General features: G+C 44.1%; 2 protein-coding genes across 2 annotated transcripts in view; one reads left to right on the forward strand and one right to left on the reverse strand.

Moving 5' to 3' along the window:
- Positions 1-18,934, reverse strand: part of LOC309566640 (uncharacterized protein) — a 286,877-nt gene that overhangs the window by 36,694 nt on the left and 231,249 nt on the right. Inside the window, exon 2 of the mRNA XM_082271871.1 lies at positions 1,757-1,915. Within this exon, the coding sequence (XP_082127997.1) occupies positions 1,757-1,869 (113 nt within the window). The 5' untranslated portion in view covers positions 1,870-1,915. The remainder of the gene's footprint in view (positions 1-1,756; positions 1,916-18,934) is intronic.
- Positions 12,230-18,934, forward strand: part of PNPO (pyridoxamine 5'-phosphate oxidase) — a 77,927-nt gene continuing 71,222 nt past the window's right edge. Inside the window, exon 1 of the mRNA XM_082271875.1 lies at positions 12,230-12,418. Coding sequence (XP_082128001.1) covers positions 12,278-12,418 — 141 coding nt within the window. The 5' untranslated portion in view covers positions 12,230-12,277. The remainder of the gene's footprint in view (positions 12,419-18,934) is intronic.

Consider the following 18,934-nt stretch of genomic DNA (forward strand, 5'->3'; position numbering starts at 1 on the left):
TCATATCTGTGTGACTTCAAGTCCCAGCAACTTCAAAGTAGTTCCTGCACTACTTTGGTCTTTTTTTGATGCGACTTGAGGTCCATAAACCTCAAGATTACACACGCATTGCTTCAAGTCAAGTCATGTCAAAGTCGCGGCGCGCAACTTTCAGGTTGTACAAGTGTAAAAGGGCCCTTAAAGTTTACAAAGGGCACCACGGTGAACTTTGCATTTCAGATCTCCATAGACATGGATCCTAACACTGTATCCTAGGTTTGCTAGATGCTGTAATACCGGATAGGTATGTTAAATAGGCTGCATCCAGAGCATTGTTTCAGGCTTGCAGGCTCATTTTACTTCATTGGACTTCCAGTACTCCCCCTTCACCTCAAATGTGGCTGGCAACAGATGGGTACAATCAATGTTGAGGTTAGAAAAGCTGATATACCAGCATAGGGGCAGCTTTTCCTAATCTGAGAAGGTATGGGGTAGCTGGTTGGCTTCTCCTGGTTTGGCCCCAGCTGATTTAGTAATGGACAGGTTATTGTAGTAAAATGTCATTTCACAAAAATGGATATGTTTAATTTAGCTGGTAATGTTATGGCTGAAATTTGTATTCCCTTGCTTTCCAAATGTTTAATGTTTGTCTACCTGTTTTGTTATGGTAACCCTAGTGTCCCATTTGTGCACGGCCCTAGATACAACTCTAAAGGGAGTTTAAAGCATTCCCGTGTCGTGAATTACTATACTAGTATGCTGAATTGATATCTAATGTGAACTACATGTACTTTTAATGTCTGGTTGCAAAAATGTGTGACATCTTAATAAACCTTTACCTGATTTAAAAAAAAAATGTTTACAATAGGCAGCACCTTCAACTCATATCAGCGTTTAACGACACATCTCTGAAACATGCCCTACGCGTTACGGCCAAATGCTCATCATAAAACGTACACTACTAATTACTATATTTCCTCTCTTTTAAAGACTAAGTTCACCTTTAGGAACATGTTGCACCTATATTTAAGCTATTACAATAACATGTTTCAAAGCACCCACTTCCCACCCCCAGAGCAGTCCTGCTATAAGTCACTGATTGCCGCAATTATTAGTATAAAAAAAAAAATTTCAGTATATATACACTCCACAGTTTGTAGGCGCTATAACTTTCGCGCAAACCAATCAATTTACATCTATTGGGATTTTTTTTTTTACCAAAAACCTAGTTATGATGAAATTTGATTTTTTTACATTTTTTTTTTCAAAATTGTCGCCCTTTTTTTGTTTATAGCACAAAAAAAAACCCCATGGTGATTAGGAATGGGCTCGGGCGTGTTCAGGATCCCCACCTGCCCAAACCCGCCAGGAAGCCGACACTGCACACGGCTAATCACAGGCAGTGAGACATTTCCCGGTCCGCAGCTGCACAGATGGGGAAATGCCTCACTGCCTGTGATTAGCCGTGTGCAGTGTCGGCTTCCTGGCGGGTTTGGGCAGGTGGAATCCCAAGCACACCCGAGCCCATCTCTAGAAGTGATCAAGTACCACCTAAAAAAGCTCTATTTGTGGGAAAAATAATTATATAAATTTAATTTATTTACATAGTTGCATGGCCGCGCAATTGTCAGTTAAAGTAACACAGTGCCCTACAGCAAAAAAATGGCCTAGTCATAAAGGGGGTAAAATCTTCCTGAGGTCAAGTGGATATGCTTAAACTGTTACTGCTATCAACAGTGAAAATTCTAAAGTAATAAAAAAGGCACTTGTCACTTACTTTGGCATCTGGATTGACTTACTGGCTCCATCTGGAGAGCAGTGCACAGGAGCACCAACTGCACTCTCATCTGACTTGTCACGCCTTTGTTCAGGTTCTGCAGACTGATCCATCAACTTGACTAAGGGTGGCTTTATTAAGAAAATACATGAGTGACCTACAAGAGAAATTTACATTTTTATTAGCAAATACGCAACATGTGTAATGTCCTCCTCTACTGGTAACAAGTATTCATATCTACGTCTTTTAGTCCTTTGATGTATTTATTTAAACCCCCTCTGCTTTTTGTAGCTGTGGTAGGTTTTAATTTAAGGTATTCTCCATAAAGATCAATGATACTGCATCTAAAGTTCACCACATTACATAACACATGCAAAGCCCTTTTTCCTTGCAAGGCTATAAACCAATTGTATAGTACATTAAAAGTGATATTAACCACTTTACCACCGGAGGATTTTGCTGTCTTCCGTCCAGGCCACTTTTTGCGATTCGGCGCTGTGCGACTTCAACTGACAATTGCGCGGTCGTGCGACGCCGTACCCAAACGAAATTTACGTCCTTTTTTTCCCACAAACAGAGCTTTCTTTTGGTGGTATTTGATCACCTGTGCGATTTTTACTTTTTGCGCTATAAACAAAAAAAGAGCGTTTATTTTGAAAAAATAACAATATTTTTAACATTTTTTTATATGAAATTCCCCCCAAAAAAGATGTAAAAACCAATTTTTTAAAAAATTTTTGGCCAATTTGTTTTCTGCTACCTATGTTTGGTAAAAAAAAAATTGCAATAAGCATATTTTGATTGGTTTGCGCAAAAGTTATTGCGTTTACTAACAAAGGGAAAGATTTCTGTCATTTTTGGTGTTCTTTTTTTTAACGCGTAATGGCGGCGATCTGCAATTTTTTTTGTGGGACTGCGACATTGCGGCGGACAGATCGGACCCTTGACTGACATTTTTGACACTTTTGGGGGTACCAGTGACATTACTGCAGTAATCAGTGCTATATATATGCACTGTTACTGTAAAAATGACACTGGCAGGGAAGGGGTTAATTTTATTGGAGAGGGAGGGGTTAATGTATGCCTGGTGCTTACTGACGTGTAGGGGGGGAGGTGACTGAGTGAGTCATGGACAGATCGGATGTCCAGCTATGCGATCGCCGCTGCTCCTCCCCTGGCCCGACTCCCCTGTGAATGAAAACAGCGGGAGCGAGCCTCCGGCGGCGCGCAAGCGCCGCCCAGAAGGGGGAGTGTCTGACGACGTTAATACTACGTCGTCAGACGATAACGAGCCACTCTGCCGCAGTAGTATTACTGTGAGCAGACGTAAAGTGGTTAAAGGCTATTTTTTAAATAGCAAACATGTTATACTTACCTGCTCTGCGCAGTTGTTTTGCACATAGCGGCCCAATTGTCCTCTTTTTGGGCCTTCCGTTAGCGTTCCTGGCCCCTCACTCCTGCCTTGAGAGCAAGCAGCTTGCAATGGGGGTACTCAAGAAGGCTCACTCCCGAGCATCGGCTCCGTGTGTCCATTCACAGACAGAGCCGTGGCTAGGCCCTACCCCATCTCTCTTCTCACTGGCTATGACTGACAGCCAATAGGGAGGGAGAGTCCCCAGAGAGTCAAGGCTCTTGTGCACATCGCTGGATCGGGATGGGGCTCAGGTAAGTATCAGTGGGGCTGCTGCATAGAGAAGGTTTTTTACCTTCATGCAAAGAATGCGTGAAGGTAAAAAATCTTGAGCCGTTTGAACCACCCAAAAAGGGAAGTTCTACTTTAAGGTCTCCTTTCATCCCTCCTCTTTGACATTTGCCATTTTTTGGGGGGGTGAAAGGGGGGGACAGTTATTGTCTTATTGTCCGCCATTAGTAGTATAAAAAGAATAAAATAAAATATGGATTTTTCCTACAGCTTACCTGTAAAATCAATTTCTTGGAGTACATCACGGGACACAGAGCAGCCATATTCATTACTATTTGGGTTATATGCCACCTATAGGTGAATGGACACGCAACCAATTAGGATGGGAAGTCCCCCTCTATATAACCCCTCCTATACAGGAAGTACTCAGTTTTGTAGCAAGCAATACATACCCCAGACAAGAGGGGAGGGACCTTTGTGTAGCTGTAGGAAAAATCCATATTTCTTTATCGTACATCATGGGACACAGAGCAGCCATATTCATTACTATCTGGGACGTCCCAAAGAAATGCGCTTGTGGGGAGGGGTGACACCATAAAAAATACTGCCATCAGACCGCAAAAGATCTACATAGCTGCCTGCAGAACACTGCGGTCAAATGCAGACTCCTCCTGGGTCCTAACATCCACTTGATAGAATCTAGGGAACATATGTACCGAAGACCAAGTAGCCGCCTTGCAAATCTGAGCCATAGAAGCTTGATGGCGAACTGCCCAACAGGCACCTACTCTTCCAGTAGAGTGTGCCTTTATCGGAAACTGTGTAACCTTCCCTTTTAAACCATACACCTGGATAATAACCTGGCAAATCCATCAAGAAATTGTAGATTTAGATGCTGCTTGTCCTTTCCTGGGCCTTTCTGGCAGTACAAACCCAAAAGGTCGGTCTTACGAATCTGAGCTGACCTTTTCACATAAATCTTGAAAGCACGTACTCGTACTACATCGAGAGAATGTAATAACCTTTCCTCTGCTGAATGAGGATTTGGAAAGAAGGTAGGCAGTATAATGTCCTGATTCAAATGAAAAGCGGATACCACCTTGGGCAAAAAACCTGGGGGTGGACGTAGAAACACCCTATCTTGATGTAAAATCAAGAATGGCTCTTTATAAGAAAGAGCTGCTAATTCTGATACTTTTCTGGCTGAAGTTACTGCAACCAAAAATACCAAATTTCTGGTCAAAAGAACCAGAGGAATTTGCCGCATAGGCTCAAAAGGCTGTTTCTGTAAAACTGCCAACACCAAATTTAGATCCCAAGGACACAATGGTGGCCTCACTGGGGAAAGCATATGTAGCACCCCTTGAACGAAGGTTCGACCTAAAGAATGCAAAGCGATCGGTCTCTGGAAAAAGACCGATAAGGCTGAAAATTGACCCTTAATAGTGCCTAAGGCTAACTTCATTTCTACCCCAACTTGCAAGGCTAGAATTCTCCTGAAGATATATTTAGGGGGATGCAATTTCCTGGTCTCACACCAGGAAAGGTAAGACTTCCAGACTCTGTAATAAATGCCTCTAGAGCAGGGGTCTTCAAACTATGGTCCTCCAGTTGTTCAGGAACTACAATTCCCATCATGCCTAGTCATGTCTGTGAATACCAGAGTTTTATAATGCCTCATGGGATGTGTAGTTCCGCAACAGCTGGAGGGCCGTAGTTTGAGGATCCCTGCTCTAGAGACTGGTTTTCTAGCGTTTATCAGGGTAGAGAGACTGCAGGGCCAGATATACCCTGCTCCTTCAAGATCCAGGCTTCATTAGCCAAGCCGTCAAATTTAGAGACAGGGTGGAATATCGGACCCTAAGAGAGCTGGTCCGGACGCAGTGGAATAACCCAAGGCCTAGTCACTGCCAAATTTAGAATTTGTGCGTACCAAAACCTTCTGGGCCATACTGGAGCCACCAGGATTACTGATTTCCCCTCTACCTGGATCCTGCGTAGAAGACGCAGCAGCAGCTGAACCGGAGGAAAGGCTTAGATCAGGGAAAACTCCTCCCAAGGAGTCACCAAGGCATCCATTCTAACTACGAGTGAATCTCTCATCCTGGACACAAATTATTTTCAACTTGTTGTTGAACCTGGATGCCAACAGATCTACATCCGGGACCCCCCAGTGTTGGCATATCAACGCAAAGATCTCAGGGTGTAAGTACCATTCCCCCGGAAACATCTGCTGACGACTCAGAAAGTCTGCCTGCCAGTTTTCTATTCCCGGAATGAAAACCACCGACAGGCATGGAACAAATTTTTCCGCCCAGGATAGGATGAGATCCACCTCTTTCTGGGCTGACTGACTCTTGGTGCCTCCCTGATGGTTGATATAAGCCACAGTCATGGCATTGTCGGATTGTACCCTGACAGGGTAACCCTGAAGTCTGGGCCTTCTGTACTTTAATGCCCACCAAACTGCTTGGATTTCCAGGAAATTGATAGGAAGACTCCTTTCTCACCACATTTCTTGGACAGTGGCTTCTGTAGTCACTACCTTCCAGACTACTAGAAGAAAGGATTTCCCTCTTTGTGTACCCTCGGTACCAGAGACATGCACCAATCTAAGGCCTGGATCTTTCTGCTCCAGGCTGACAGAATGTTGTTCTGTAAAGGTCTGGCATGAAATTGAGCATAGGGAACTGCTTCGACTGAGGACACCATCTTATCTAATAACCTCATGCAAAGACATACAGAAGGATAACTTTTCCTTCTTACGGACCGAACCAGATCCTTCAGGTATACAACCTTTCTTGATGACAAGAATACTTTTGGCTTTACTGTGTCCACAAGGTAACCAAGATATTCCAGATGCTGGACCAGCTCTAATGCTGACTTTGCCAAGTTCAGAATCTAACCCAGACATTCTAAGAACTTAACTGTCCGGAACACATTCTGGCTTAGAGCCGAAGCCGATCGGTCTATTAGTAATAGATCGTCCAGATATCCTACCACTGCTATTCCTTGAGACCTTAGAGCTGCCAATACAGGGGCTAGGATCTTTGTGAACACTCGCTGAGCCATTGCCAGCCCAAAGGACAGAGCCACAAACTGAAAATGCAGTTTTTCTACTGCAAAGCATAAAAATCTTAGATGGGCCTGAAAGATAGGCACGTGAAAGTATGCATCCTTGATGTCTGTGGATGCTAGAAATTCTCCTTCCTGAAGAGAGGCCATGACTGAGCGAATTGACTCCATTCGGAAAGTGCAAATGTTTAGAAACTGGTTTAGAACTTTGAGATTTAGAATAGGTCTCACGTCTCCGTTTGACTTGGGGACTATGAAGAGGTTTGAGTAAAAACCCCTGAATCTTTCGTCCACCGGGACTTCTGTAATCACTCTTTGAGATCTTAAATGGTCCAGAGCCAGAAAGAGAGATTTTTTTTTTAGAGGATCTGCAGGCATGTTTGACTTTACAAACAGAGGATGAGGAAACACCCACAATTCTAGTTTTCAATGAGACGGAGTTAACAATCTCTGGGATTGAGAGGCCGAGAATAACTCCTCAGACCTTCTACAGGGTCATTTACAGCTACTTCTTCCACATTCTCTGCCAAATTCTGAACTAAAGCGTGGGGGCTCAGGGGAGGGGGATCTATCACGATTCCTCCCACCTTGTGATGCTGCAATCATGCCAGCAATTTTATCCTCAAGGCTGGCTCACGCCGATGCCAAATCGTCCTTAGTGACGTAGGCTGAGACAGAAGCACTGGATGTGGCTACTATGCCTGGCAACTGTAACTGTACCAAGCTATACAACTTATCACACACAGCACTAATTATCCCAAAGTAACAGAATCTGTCTGTGCCTGTAAACATGTTTTCAGTGGCTCACGCACCCAGCTGTTGCTGCTCTGCATCCCCTCCAGCCTCTGACAGAAGCTTGCGCGCTGGGAACACTTCCTTAAAAGTCACGGCGTTTGCACTTGTCACTGCGCATGTGTGACATGCTACATGCACGACTGCATCCATGTGCATGCCAATCGTGCCATGACATGCCCCCTCCCGGCTCCACATGTAGGCTTGTGCCTGTAAAAGGCGAATATTCGTGCGGGCATGTATGTTCCTTCGCCACGGGGACGCCACTGAGGGCGCTCCCTGACCTGGAGCCACAGAGGGGATGAATGCGTGGGCGCTTATGCGCCTAGGCAAAAACCTGCACGCCAAACAACATGGGGTGAGAGCAGAATGTATAGGCAAACAAGGTGTGCTTTGTCACAGCTGATACACTTACTGTCTCAGGTGAACAACATAGGGTGAGAGCAAAATGTTTAAGCAAAACAAGGTGTGCTTTGTCATAGTGGATATACCTACTGTTTCTGGTGAAGACCTAAACATGGCACTCAGTATCTGTTATTTTAAAGGGGACAGAGCATAAAAATATTTTTTAGAAATATTTTTAAAGTGGATTTACTATTCTGCTTAAAACAAGAACCTAATCTTTACCCATCACAGCGAGTTTCTGTCATTTACCGATCATCAAGGACTGGGTCCCCTTGTTTTTGAAGGGCCACTCCTTTGGACCTGTAGAGCACCCTGCCGGAACGCCTTTGGGGTTGGTTTTTACCAAGGGTCCAGATCCCAGGGTCCAGTGCCTAAAAAGGTCACATTACAGGCAAAACCTTGTTTCTCCTTTACTGAGGCTCAGGTACCATCCTTTTAGTCTTCCACTTTCGGATGGATCTGATTGCTAATCCACTTAGGAGATCTTGATCGGGGGTGGTTAGCACAATCTTCTTTTTTTCTTCTTTGAAAAAATCATAAAAACATGGAGAGCTTCACCAATCTGTGACCATCACCTTTAAGACACTGGCGAAAAAACTGAGGTACTTCCTGTATAGGAGGGGTTATATAGAGGGGGACTTCCTGTCCTAATTGGTTGCCAGTGTCTATTCACCCATAGGTGGCATATAACCCAGATAGTTATGAATATGGCTGCTCTGTGTCCCGTGATATACGATAAAGAAAATTCCATAAATATATCCCATAATTTGCAGATGCTTTAACGTTACCATAAACCAATCAATACACGCTTATTGGGATTTTTTTAAACCAAAAAACATGTAGCAGAATACATATTGGACTAAATTAGGGAGAATATAGATTTTTTTCAAAATTTGTTTTTAGATATGTTTTATAGCATGTGTGCTGCAATCTCCATTCACTCAAATATTTTTTTCAAAATTGTTGCTCTTTTTTTGTTTATAGCGCAAAAAATAAAAATCGCAGAGATGATCAAATACCACCAAAAGAAAGCTATATTTGTGGGGAAAAAAGGACATCAATTTTATTTGGGTACAGAGCAATCGTCAGTTAAAGTAACGCAGTGTCGTATTGCAAAAATGGCCTGGTCATTAAGGGGGTAAAACCTCTTGGTCCAGAATGGGTTAACTGATAGTTCGGGTGGCTCTAAATCGGTTGTAACTGTCAATATGTAGCTAAAGTCCATTTAAAAAGTGGAAATAAACTTAACGGTTTCCCAAAACAATGACATTCAAGGCATGCTGTGAATGATAACTGTCACCCCTACAAGTGTGCTTATCTTACCTCAACCAACCCGTCAAGCCGTCAAATGGTTGGTGTCATAGCTGATCACATCTGCAGATCAAATGGAAACTAAGATGGCAGCTTCCTTGGCTGTAAAGGAGATGAAGGTTTAGTTCTACTTTAATGGCTTTTTTTTATTTTTTAAATTTACAATTCTCTACCCCATGAGAATAATTTTAGCAGATTTACAAGGAAGTGTGAATTTTCTCTTGTTCTCAGCACTGATGCAGGTAAACCTCCAGTGTAAAAAAAAGTCTTTATGGGTCAGTCCACACCACATGCAGTCCAGTGCATTTTTTTCTGCATCAAAAATGCATGGAAAATAGGTTATATCGTTTCCAGTGACATAGTTCACACCAGTGCGGTCAGTTCCAGGGTGTTCCACCCCCAGAAAACAAAGTACACGCTGCATTTTTCCTGCACTGGGTACTGGAACATGGTAAAATGCATCAAAAATGCACCAAAATGCACTGGAACGCATCAGAAAAGCACCAGACCCCCAGTACAGTAGAAAAAGATCAGGGGGAAAAAAAACAAAAAAAAACAAAAAAAAGGTAAAAAATGCACCAGAACGCATCAAAAACAGGCATGCAGGAATGCATCTGGAATGGATCTGGAGTGCCTTTTTTTTATTTTTTTTGGTGTAAACCAGCCCTATATCTCTATTGAACACTCTGGTGGAGAACTCTGTAGGCCTAAGTTCTCAGATCCCCAGCCTATCCTGACCATTGGATCTATTCAACAAATTGTGTAGCGCTAACATCAGCAGTGTTAACTATAAAAATGAATATATATCCTGACCATTAGGGCTCATTCACATGGGTGGCACTCTCTGTTCTGCATTGGATAGCTATCCAGGTGGGTGGTAGCCAGGGTGGATTTGATTTAAATCACTAGTAAAAAGGCTCGATTTAAATCATCATTTTTAAAGAGCAACTGTCATCTCTGTCCCATAGCGGCTCCTCCTCTGACCCGCTGTTGACTCACTGACAGTCCCATTCACTTTAATCAGATGACTGGTGATGCGGCAGTGACACAACAAGGTGAGGGACGTGGTGGCAGCAGGTGATTGGATGCCCGCTAACAGGCGCTGCCATAATGGATTTCAAATGACAGGTGCTCTTTAAATGTAAGGACTTATTCTTGCTGGTAGTTAGTGGGAAATTGTGTGAATGCATCAATGCAGTGCATGTTATCTCAGCTTGCAGTCACTGAATGAGTTTACCAAAAATGTAAATATTGCAGATTATACAGCCTCATGCTACATAACTAAGCTCCATTTCATGCTGTTTAAACTCAATTATTAAAGAGGTTGTAAACCGAGAAAAAAAAATTTTCTCTTCTTTACATCCTGAAAGAGAAACACATAATGAGCTAGTATGCATCGCATAGTAGCTCATTATGAAATACTTACCTTAGAACGAGCCCCCGCCGTGCCGTCCGCTTACCTGTATGACGGGCGACATGTATAGTCGCCCGTCTTCCGGGATCGCGGCATCCGGCCATCTGATTGGCCGGAGCCGCGGTGACGTCAGTCCCGCGCACGCGCGCGGGAGCCGACGGTCACGGCACGGGGCTCTGAAGGAACGGCACGATCTGCCGTTCCTTCAGAGCGCATGCGCCAGTGACGTCACTGGCTGCATTAAAGGTAAATATCTCCTAAACGGTGCATGTTTAGGAGATATTTACAGTACCTATAGGTAAGCCTTAATATAGGCTTACCTATAGGTACAACTTCCTGAGGAGGGTTTACTTCCTCTTTAATTAATCTTAAATAGAAAACTATCTTTAGATAGATTTTTACTCCAAAGGCATTTTATTAAAATACATTTGATAAAAATCCAAAGAAATCTGATTTAAATTAAAAAAAAAAAAAATAATCGGATTTAAATAAAGAAAATTTTTTTTTTTTTAAATCATCGATTTTTATCCACCCTGGTGATAGCGCAGTCAGGCCTTCAGGAGGTGCCACCTCCTGAAACCTGAACAGGGATTTGTAATGGAATAGAATGCAAGTGTAAACAAGCCCTCAGAAATTATTTCCCTAAAGTTACTCATCAGATAAAAGTAAGGGCTGGTTTACATTTGTCCTACCCCCTGAATAGCGATCTGTGGTGAATCGCCCATCAGAGGGTGGAATGTCATCTCCTCACCGTCTCTTTTTACCCCTAAACCCGCTTCACCACTACATGCATTTCATGCAGTTACAGGCCAGGTATGATGTGGCCCCATTCGGGGGACGTTACTGCTACAACCAGGATCATTTTTGCTGCAACTATATGTGAAGCATCGTGGCTGCAGCGTGTGTAGACCCCCATCTGCTAGACTGAATACTTTGTAGTACCACCCCTTCCCCAACCGGAAAGAAGACCTCAATGATTGATTTTTCCAGCATGAATCTGTAACCGGTGCATCCATCTGACCAGAGATGATTATTTTGTGTAGGGCTGGGCAAACCTTTGCCTCTATATAATAATAATATTATCAGACACACATATTACCACCTCATCCCTTTAAACCCAAACTCATAATAATTACACAGGTTCTGAGGCTGATATAATGCACATAAGGCACTAAGTCAGTTTAATTACCATCTTAATCAGCCACAGAACCTGTGTAATTATTATGAGTTTGGGTTTAAAGGGATGAGGTGGCAACCATAGACATATATGACCCCCAGTAGGCATGCCACCTTCCCTTTAATCTAATCCAGGACACACATTAATTACACAGGTTCTGTGGCTGATTCAGGTGGTAATTAAACTCATTTGGTGCAATTATATCAGCCTCAGAACCTGTGTAATTAATGTGTCCTGGATTAAAGGGATGAGGTGGCAACCCTAGACATACATGACCCATCAGGAATGCCCTTTCCCATATGATAGGACACTGCTGATAAGGAGAGACTCCCACCCGAACCAGCACTCCCAGTGCACACCCAGTCCAGACCCCCCCCCCAAATCACACGATCCCCATTCTCTCATTCACTGCCTTCTCTCACCTCCATGTGTCTGTTTACATTCCGCAATTTCCGGATGTTCAGCCCCGCCCCCTCCCTCTGACAGGTTGTCTGTGATTCGCTGCCCCTGTCAGTGCCGCGTACGCTGATTGGCTGATTTCCCTCCAGGTGTACCTTCACTTCCTTGTTATTAGCGGGGGGTTTGTGACGTCGCCTGCCATCACGTGGTTTCAGCTTCGCTGCAGCTGACTGGTTCGTTACCTCACTTCCGTGTTTCCAGGGCGCTGGCTCCACCCCTAGCTGTCATGTCAGGTGTTTTTTCTCCATGTGGCGGGGGCTGGTGACGTCGCTCCTGCAGGTAGTTCGGTCCTCTGGATCCCTGTCAGTCCGAGCGGCCAGCTGTACACCTGGAAGTGACGTCATGGACCTGGGGCACATGCGGAAGAGTTACCGAAATGATGATGAGGTGAGAGGCCTGGTGACGTCAGCTGGGGCTCATTAATAATAGAGTAGTGAGACACCTGCTGCTGTATGTAGAAGTAATAGAGCCTGTGCTGGTAAGAGTGAGGGAATGCTGGGACTTGTAGTACCACATCCCTTATTTGTCCTTCAGTGACATGAAGGTCAGCAGGAAGAACCAGGACAAGGTGAAGCTAATCCCATGCTAAGCCTGTAGCATTTGGTAAATGTGTGTGCAATTGCGACATGCGTTTTTGCACCAGCCACATAGGATAGCCCATTCTAATAAATTGTGTAGAAATGCAACAAAATATCTTGTGCGCAATTTTGAGGTTTTTTTTTACCCGTGCATTTTTGACAAACGCACGTCATCTTCTGCTGCGTTCGGGGTGTCTTTAGCAACGAGTGACACTTTTTTACACATTTCCTAAATGCTAACAATACACTAATCCTGCATTCACATGGATGCGTGCAAAACCAGAATGCGCACTTTTGCGCCAGACACATAAGGCAGCTTATTCAAATGAAAGGGCGGTCCTATGCACCTGGCGCAAAAACACTTCATAAAGCTGCAAATGAGCGCATGCACCATTTTGAGCGCCAAGCTTCGTGTGGTTTTTAACCACTTAAGCCCCGGAAGATTTTACCCCCTTCCTGACCAGGGCCTATTTTGCGATTTGGCACTGCATGACTTTAACAGACAATTGCACGGTCGTGCGACACTGTACCCAAATGAAATTGACGTCCTTTTTTTCCCACAAACAGAGCTCTCTTTTGGTGGTATTTGATCACCTGTGCGATTTTTTGATCATGCGCTATAAACAAAAAAAGAGCGACAATTTTGCAAAAATAACAATATTTTTCAAATTTTTTTATATGGAATTCCCCCAAAAAAATGTAAAAAATCAAATTTTTTTTAACATTTTAGACCAATTTGTATTCTGCTACATATGTTTGGTAAAAAAAATCGCAAAAAGCGTATTTTGATTGGTTTGCGCAAAAGTTATCGCATTTACGGACTAAGGGAAAGATTTTTGTCATTTTTATTGTTTTTTTTTTGTTTGTTTTTTATAACGAGTAATGGCGGCGATCTGCGATTTTTTTTTTTTTTTTTTTTTTTTTTTTTTTTTTTTTTTTGCGGGACTGCGACATTGCAGCGGACAGATCAGACCCTTGACTGACATTTTTGACACTTTTGGGGGGACCAGTGACATTACTACAGTAATCAGTGCTATACATATATGCACTGTTACTGCAAAAATGACACTGGGAGGGAAGGGGTTAACTTTATTGGAGAGGGAGGGGTTAAGTGTGTCCCTAGGGGCGTGATTCTAACTGTGATTGGATGTGGCTGTTTGTGTAACTACAGAGATATATGATCCTGCATAGCAGGACCGTATGATCTCTGCACTTACACAGGGGAGAATGACAGGCGGCTTTGTTTACATTAGCTGCCTGCCTTTCTCCCTCTCTAACGGACGATCGCGAGTGACCGGCGGACATCGGGTCCGCCGGTCACACGCGTGGGGATCACAGTGAGCGAGCGGGGGCGTGGGCACGCCTCAGGCGGCGCGCGTTCGGCCCTTTATTGGCTCGCAGGCGAGTGACGTACCCATACGTCACTTTGCCTGCACGGGGTTGAGCGGTCGGCTTTGGCTCGACAGACGTGCGCCTTTTTCTGCCAGGTTTGAGGTGTCATTAGCAATAAATGACAGCTAAAGTGTGACGCAAGTTTTCCACACATTTCCGCAACGCTAAGCCTGCATTCACACAGTGTTTGGTAAATATGTGCAAAATCACGAGCTTTGCGTGTGATGAAGTTTCCGCACGTTTTGCAAAACCCTACACTAAGCCAGCATTCACACAGCATTTGGTAAATATGTGCAAAATCACAAGCTTTGCGTGAGTTTTTGGTTTGACAAATGCACATCTTTTTCTGCCGCATTTGGGGTGTTCGGAACAAACGTGATGCTTTTTTTGCGCTTTTCCTAAATGCTAACAATACACTAAGCCTGCATTCACATGGATGCGCGCAAAACCACAATTCGCGCTTTTGTGCAGGACACATGCGGCAGCCTATTCAAATGAAAGGGCGGTCTTATGCGCCTGGCGCAAAAACACTTCATAAAGCTGCAAATGAGCTCATGCAGCATTTTGAGCGTCAAGCTTTGCGTGGTTGTTAACCGTGCCTTCTTTGGATCGACAAACGTGCACCTTTTTCTACCAGGTTTGGGGTGTCATTAGCAATAAATGCCAGCGAAAGTGTGATGCAAGTTTTCAGCACGTTTCTGCAACACTAAAGCCCCGTACACACGTACCGATCGTCGTCATACAAACGTCGGCGGACGAAAGATCTGCCGATTGTACGCTTGTTAGTATGGTGCCTCCGACAGCTGTCTGCGCACATTCTGCGGACAAGAGTCTTTCTTGCAAACATAAAAATTTTTGTATGCCGACACCAGAACGGACGATTGTTCGCCAGTCAGTACATAATTCTGCCGACAGACCGCAGATTTGCAAGACTGGGCATGCTCAGAAAATAAAAAACACAGGGAAAGTTAACCATTACATGACATCACTTCTGCAGTCAGCTGAAGTCGGCGGACAAAATTCTTGTGCTGTCTTTGCACTTTTCAACAGACATCGACATCCCGGGGAGAAAAGACGAACGTTTGTATGACGACGATCGGTACGTGTGTACGGGGCTTTAGCCTGCATTCACACAGTGTTTGGTAAACATGTTGAAGATCGCAGGCTTTGCGTGCCTTTTTTGTGCGTTTCTTGGTTTGACAAATGCACTTCTTTTTCTAATAAACAAGGAGTAAGAGGTCAAAACACCGATGGTTGAAACAATCTCACTCACCCAGCGCTAAAAAACACTGTGTGTTAAAATATAAAATAGAAAAGCCCTAAAGGCTGAAGCTGCTACTATAATAAATAGTAGGGATTCACCGAAATGAAATTCTTGGCCGAAGCCGAAGCCGAATAATAATAAAATGTTTGGCCGAAGGCCGAATACCGAACGCGGTGTTTTGCATTTTTTCCATTTATTTTGCCAATTTTTTGTCCTCTCGTCTCTCTCTCTCTCTCTCTCTCTCTCTCTCTCTCTCTCTCTCTCTTGTCCTCTCACTCTCTCTCTCTTGTCCTCTCATGTCTCTCTCTCTCTCTCTCTTGTCCTCTCTCTCTCTCTCTCTCTCTCTCTTGTCCTCTCATGTCTCTCTCCCTAAATGTTACTGTAGGGAATGGGATTCAGTGCACACTGCAGCCTTGTACCATAGGGTTAATGTTAGTGACATTGTAGGGATTGGGAAGGATGCTGGGAATGGAAATCAGGAAGCATGCAGGCAGCCTTGTAAATTTTAATTGCAGATACAGGGCACTGGGCAGGTCAGGGTTAATATGGTAACATCAATTACTCAGTGACAGTCAGTCAGTGTCAGTGTGGACTCGATCAGATTATACAGTGACAGACAGTCTCTCATAGTGGTGGTAGTAGGAGGCTGGAGGTGGACTAGTAGTAGCCTGGAAAGGAGCACAGTCGCATACATACATTACTCACTCGTGCACTGCAGCCCACCCCACACATTCAGTGAGTCTTACTCTCCTCCCTAGTTTTTTCAATGGCACATTCAGGAAGCCAATCACGCCGTGAGTAGCGGCACAGCGGAACCAATCAGGTGTGCAGGCACGCGTGATTGGTTCGCTGTGCAGCTAATCACGGCGTGATTGGCTTCCTGAATGTGCCATTGAAAAAACTAGGGAGGAGAGTAAGACTCACTGAATGTGTGGGGCGGGCTGCAGTGCACGAGTGAGTAATGTATGTATGCTCACCGCTGAAGTGTCCCGGCTTCCCCTGCCTAACACGGAAGTCTGTGAGTCCTCCTGTCCTCCTCCGAGTCCCTTCCCCCTGTAAATATCGTGACCTGGGCGATATGAATATCGCCTACGGCCACAGAACGATAGTCAATATCATATCGACTATCTTTCAGCCCTATTATTCGGCACAAAATTATTCGGCCTTTTGACTTATTCGGCCGAACACCGAAAGTGCTATTTTTTCTATTTTCGGCCGAATAATGTTCGGCCGCCGATTATTCGGTGCATCCCTAATAAATAGAAATATAAAACACGGGTGCAACAGATTACGTTTAAACCAAACTAATCAGGGACACTAGTAGCGCTAAAAGATCCAAATTGCACATTAAATCGTTAAAACATCATTGCACATAAATAGTTAAATTTTAGAACTAATGAATGTCCATCAGGAATACAAAGCATTAGCTGTAGAACAGGATTCTCAATCAGCCAAAAACAGTCCCATATACCAGTGCAGGTAATAAATGAGATGAAAGTGCAATTAATTGTATAATCCGTGTGCCTTCACCAACAAGCCATGCTCACCCATCAAAATGGAGACTCACCAGAACTGAAATATATGTAGGCTTGTAAGCGTCACCTCTGGCTCATCCTGTATACAATCAGCACCCACCGCTTGCCTCTCAAAAGTAAATCCTTTTTCTTACTTGCCCATCAATTCATGCAGGAGTAAGTACAACAAGGGGACACATAGCGTAATTCCGCAATGATTTATAAAAACAAAACCACACCAGTTCCCCACAATTAAATACTCACAAAGAATGCATGATAACAGGCATTAATGAATGCATATGTAGCGTCCATCCGCCTCTGTCTCTCTCCCGACCGCTTTTGGCGCCCAGCGGGCCAGATCGAACAGTATGGCGTGGCGTCTTGGCGAGGCGACCGCGCACTCACGCCCTAACGCGTTTCGTCATCAAAGACTTGATGAGGCCCTCAGTGGTATATGGGACTGTTTTTGGCTGATTGAGAATCTTGTTCTACAGCTAATGCTTTGTATTCCTGATGGACATTCATTAGTTCTAAAATTTAACTATTTATGTGCAATGATGTTTTAACGATTTAATGTGCAATTTGGATCTTTTAGTGCTACTAGTGTCACTGATTAGTTTTGTTTAAACGTAATCTGTTGCACCCGTGTTTTATATTTGCACTTCTTTTTCTGCTGCATTTGGGGTGTCATTAGGAACAGACATGTGACGCATTTTTCGAGCATTTCCTAAATGCTAACAATACACTAAGCCTGAATTCACATGGATGCGTGCAAAACCACAATGCGCGCTTTTGTGCAGGACGCATATGGCAGCCTATTCAAATGAAAGGGCAGTCCTATGCGCCTGGCGCAAAAACACTTCATAAAGCTGCATTTCGGTTCTATTAGCAATAAAAGGCAACAGAAGTGCATAGCTTGTTTTCTGCACATGTCGTAAAACAATAACCGCACGCTAAGCCTACATTCTCATGTAACTTTTTGCATAAGATGCATAGGACAGATCATTCAAACGGATGCCACTATAATGGTGATAACAAACAATATTTTAATACTCTTCTTCATAAGTGACATAGTGCAAACAAAAAGTCTCTTTGTGCAATATTGGGTGCCTTGTTCTCGGGGTGTCCCCTGTGTATGCGCCACATGCAGTGATGTGTTCACTCCGCACTCACCAGATGTTGGTGACTCCCATACTGTATAGCAAGGAAAGTCCACTGGAGTTGTAGGTCTTTTTTGGGGGACCTATCCCACTTTCCTTTATATCCTCCGGGGACTCCCACAGGTTCAGGCTCCTTTCTGTTACGATCCCAAAGGTTCTTCCAAAACATTATTCTGCTGGTAAAAAAATAAATGGAGAAACAGTCTCTCTTAGGCCCCTTTCACACGAGCAATCCGATCAGATCCGCCTGTCAGTTTTCAGGCGGATCTGATCGGATGCTCCATGCATCCCTATGGGGCAGCGGATGTCAGCGGAGACATGTCTGCTGACACCCGCTGCCATCTGCATCCGATCCTGTCCGTGAAATCCGGACGGATGGAAACCCTATTTTCCATCCGTCCAGGGGATCGGATCGGATGAGAGCGCACAGGCGGTCCGTTCTCATCTGATTCCCCCCATGGAGATGCATGGGGCTCTGACAACTCCGTCTCCACACACAGAGTGGAGAGGGAGCTGTCACCTTCCTGCTCAGCGGGGATCAGTGTTTACGATCCCCTGCTAATCAGCACGGATCCACCTACGGAGGCGGACCGTGTGAAAGAGCCCTAAGTATAAAATCCGTTTGGGTTTATTCGTATAAAACTTACAGCAGTTGCTGTTTATACAAATAAACCCAAAAGGATTTTATACTATGAGAGCCTGTCTGCATAGGACTGCAGGAGTCCCCAGAGGACTTCAGACTTCAGGGAAAGTGGGATAGGTCCCCCAAAAAAGACCTACAAGCCCTTGCTATACAGTAAGGGAGTCCCCAACATCTGGTGAGTGCGGAGTGAACACATCACTGCACATAGTGGATACACAGCGGACACCCCGAGAACAAGGCACCCAATATTGCACAAAGAGACCTTTTGTTTGCACTATGTCACTTACGAAGAACATTATTGAATTATTGTTTGTCATCACCATTATAGTGGCACTTGCAGTATGCACTATAG

The sequence above is a fragment of the Pelophylax lessonae genome, assembly GCF_965119305.1.
Source record: "Pelophylax lessonae genome assembly, chromosome: 11".
Taxonomy (NCBI): domain Eukaryota; kingdom Metazoa; phylum Chordata; class Amphibia; order Anura; family Ranidae; genus Pelophylax; species Pelophylax lessonae.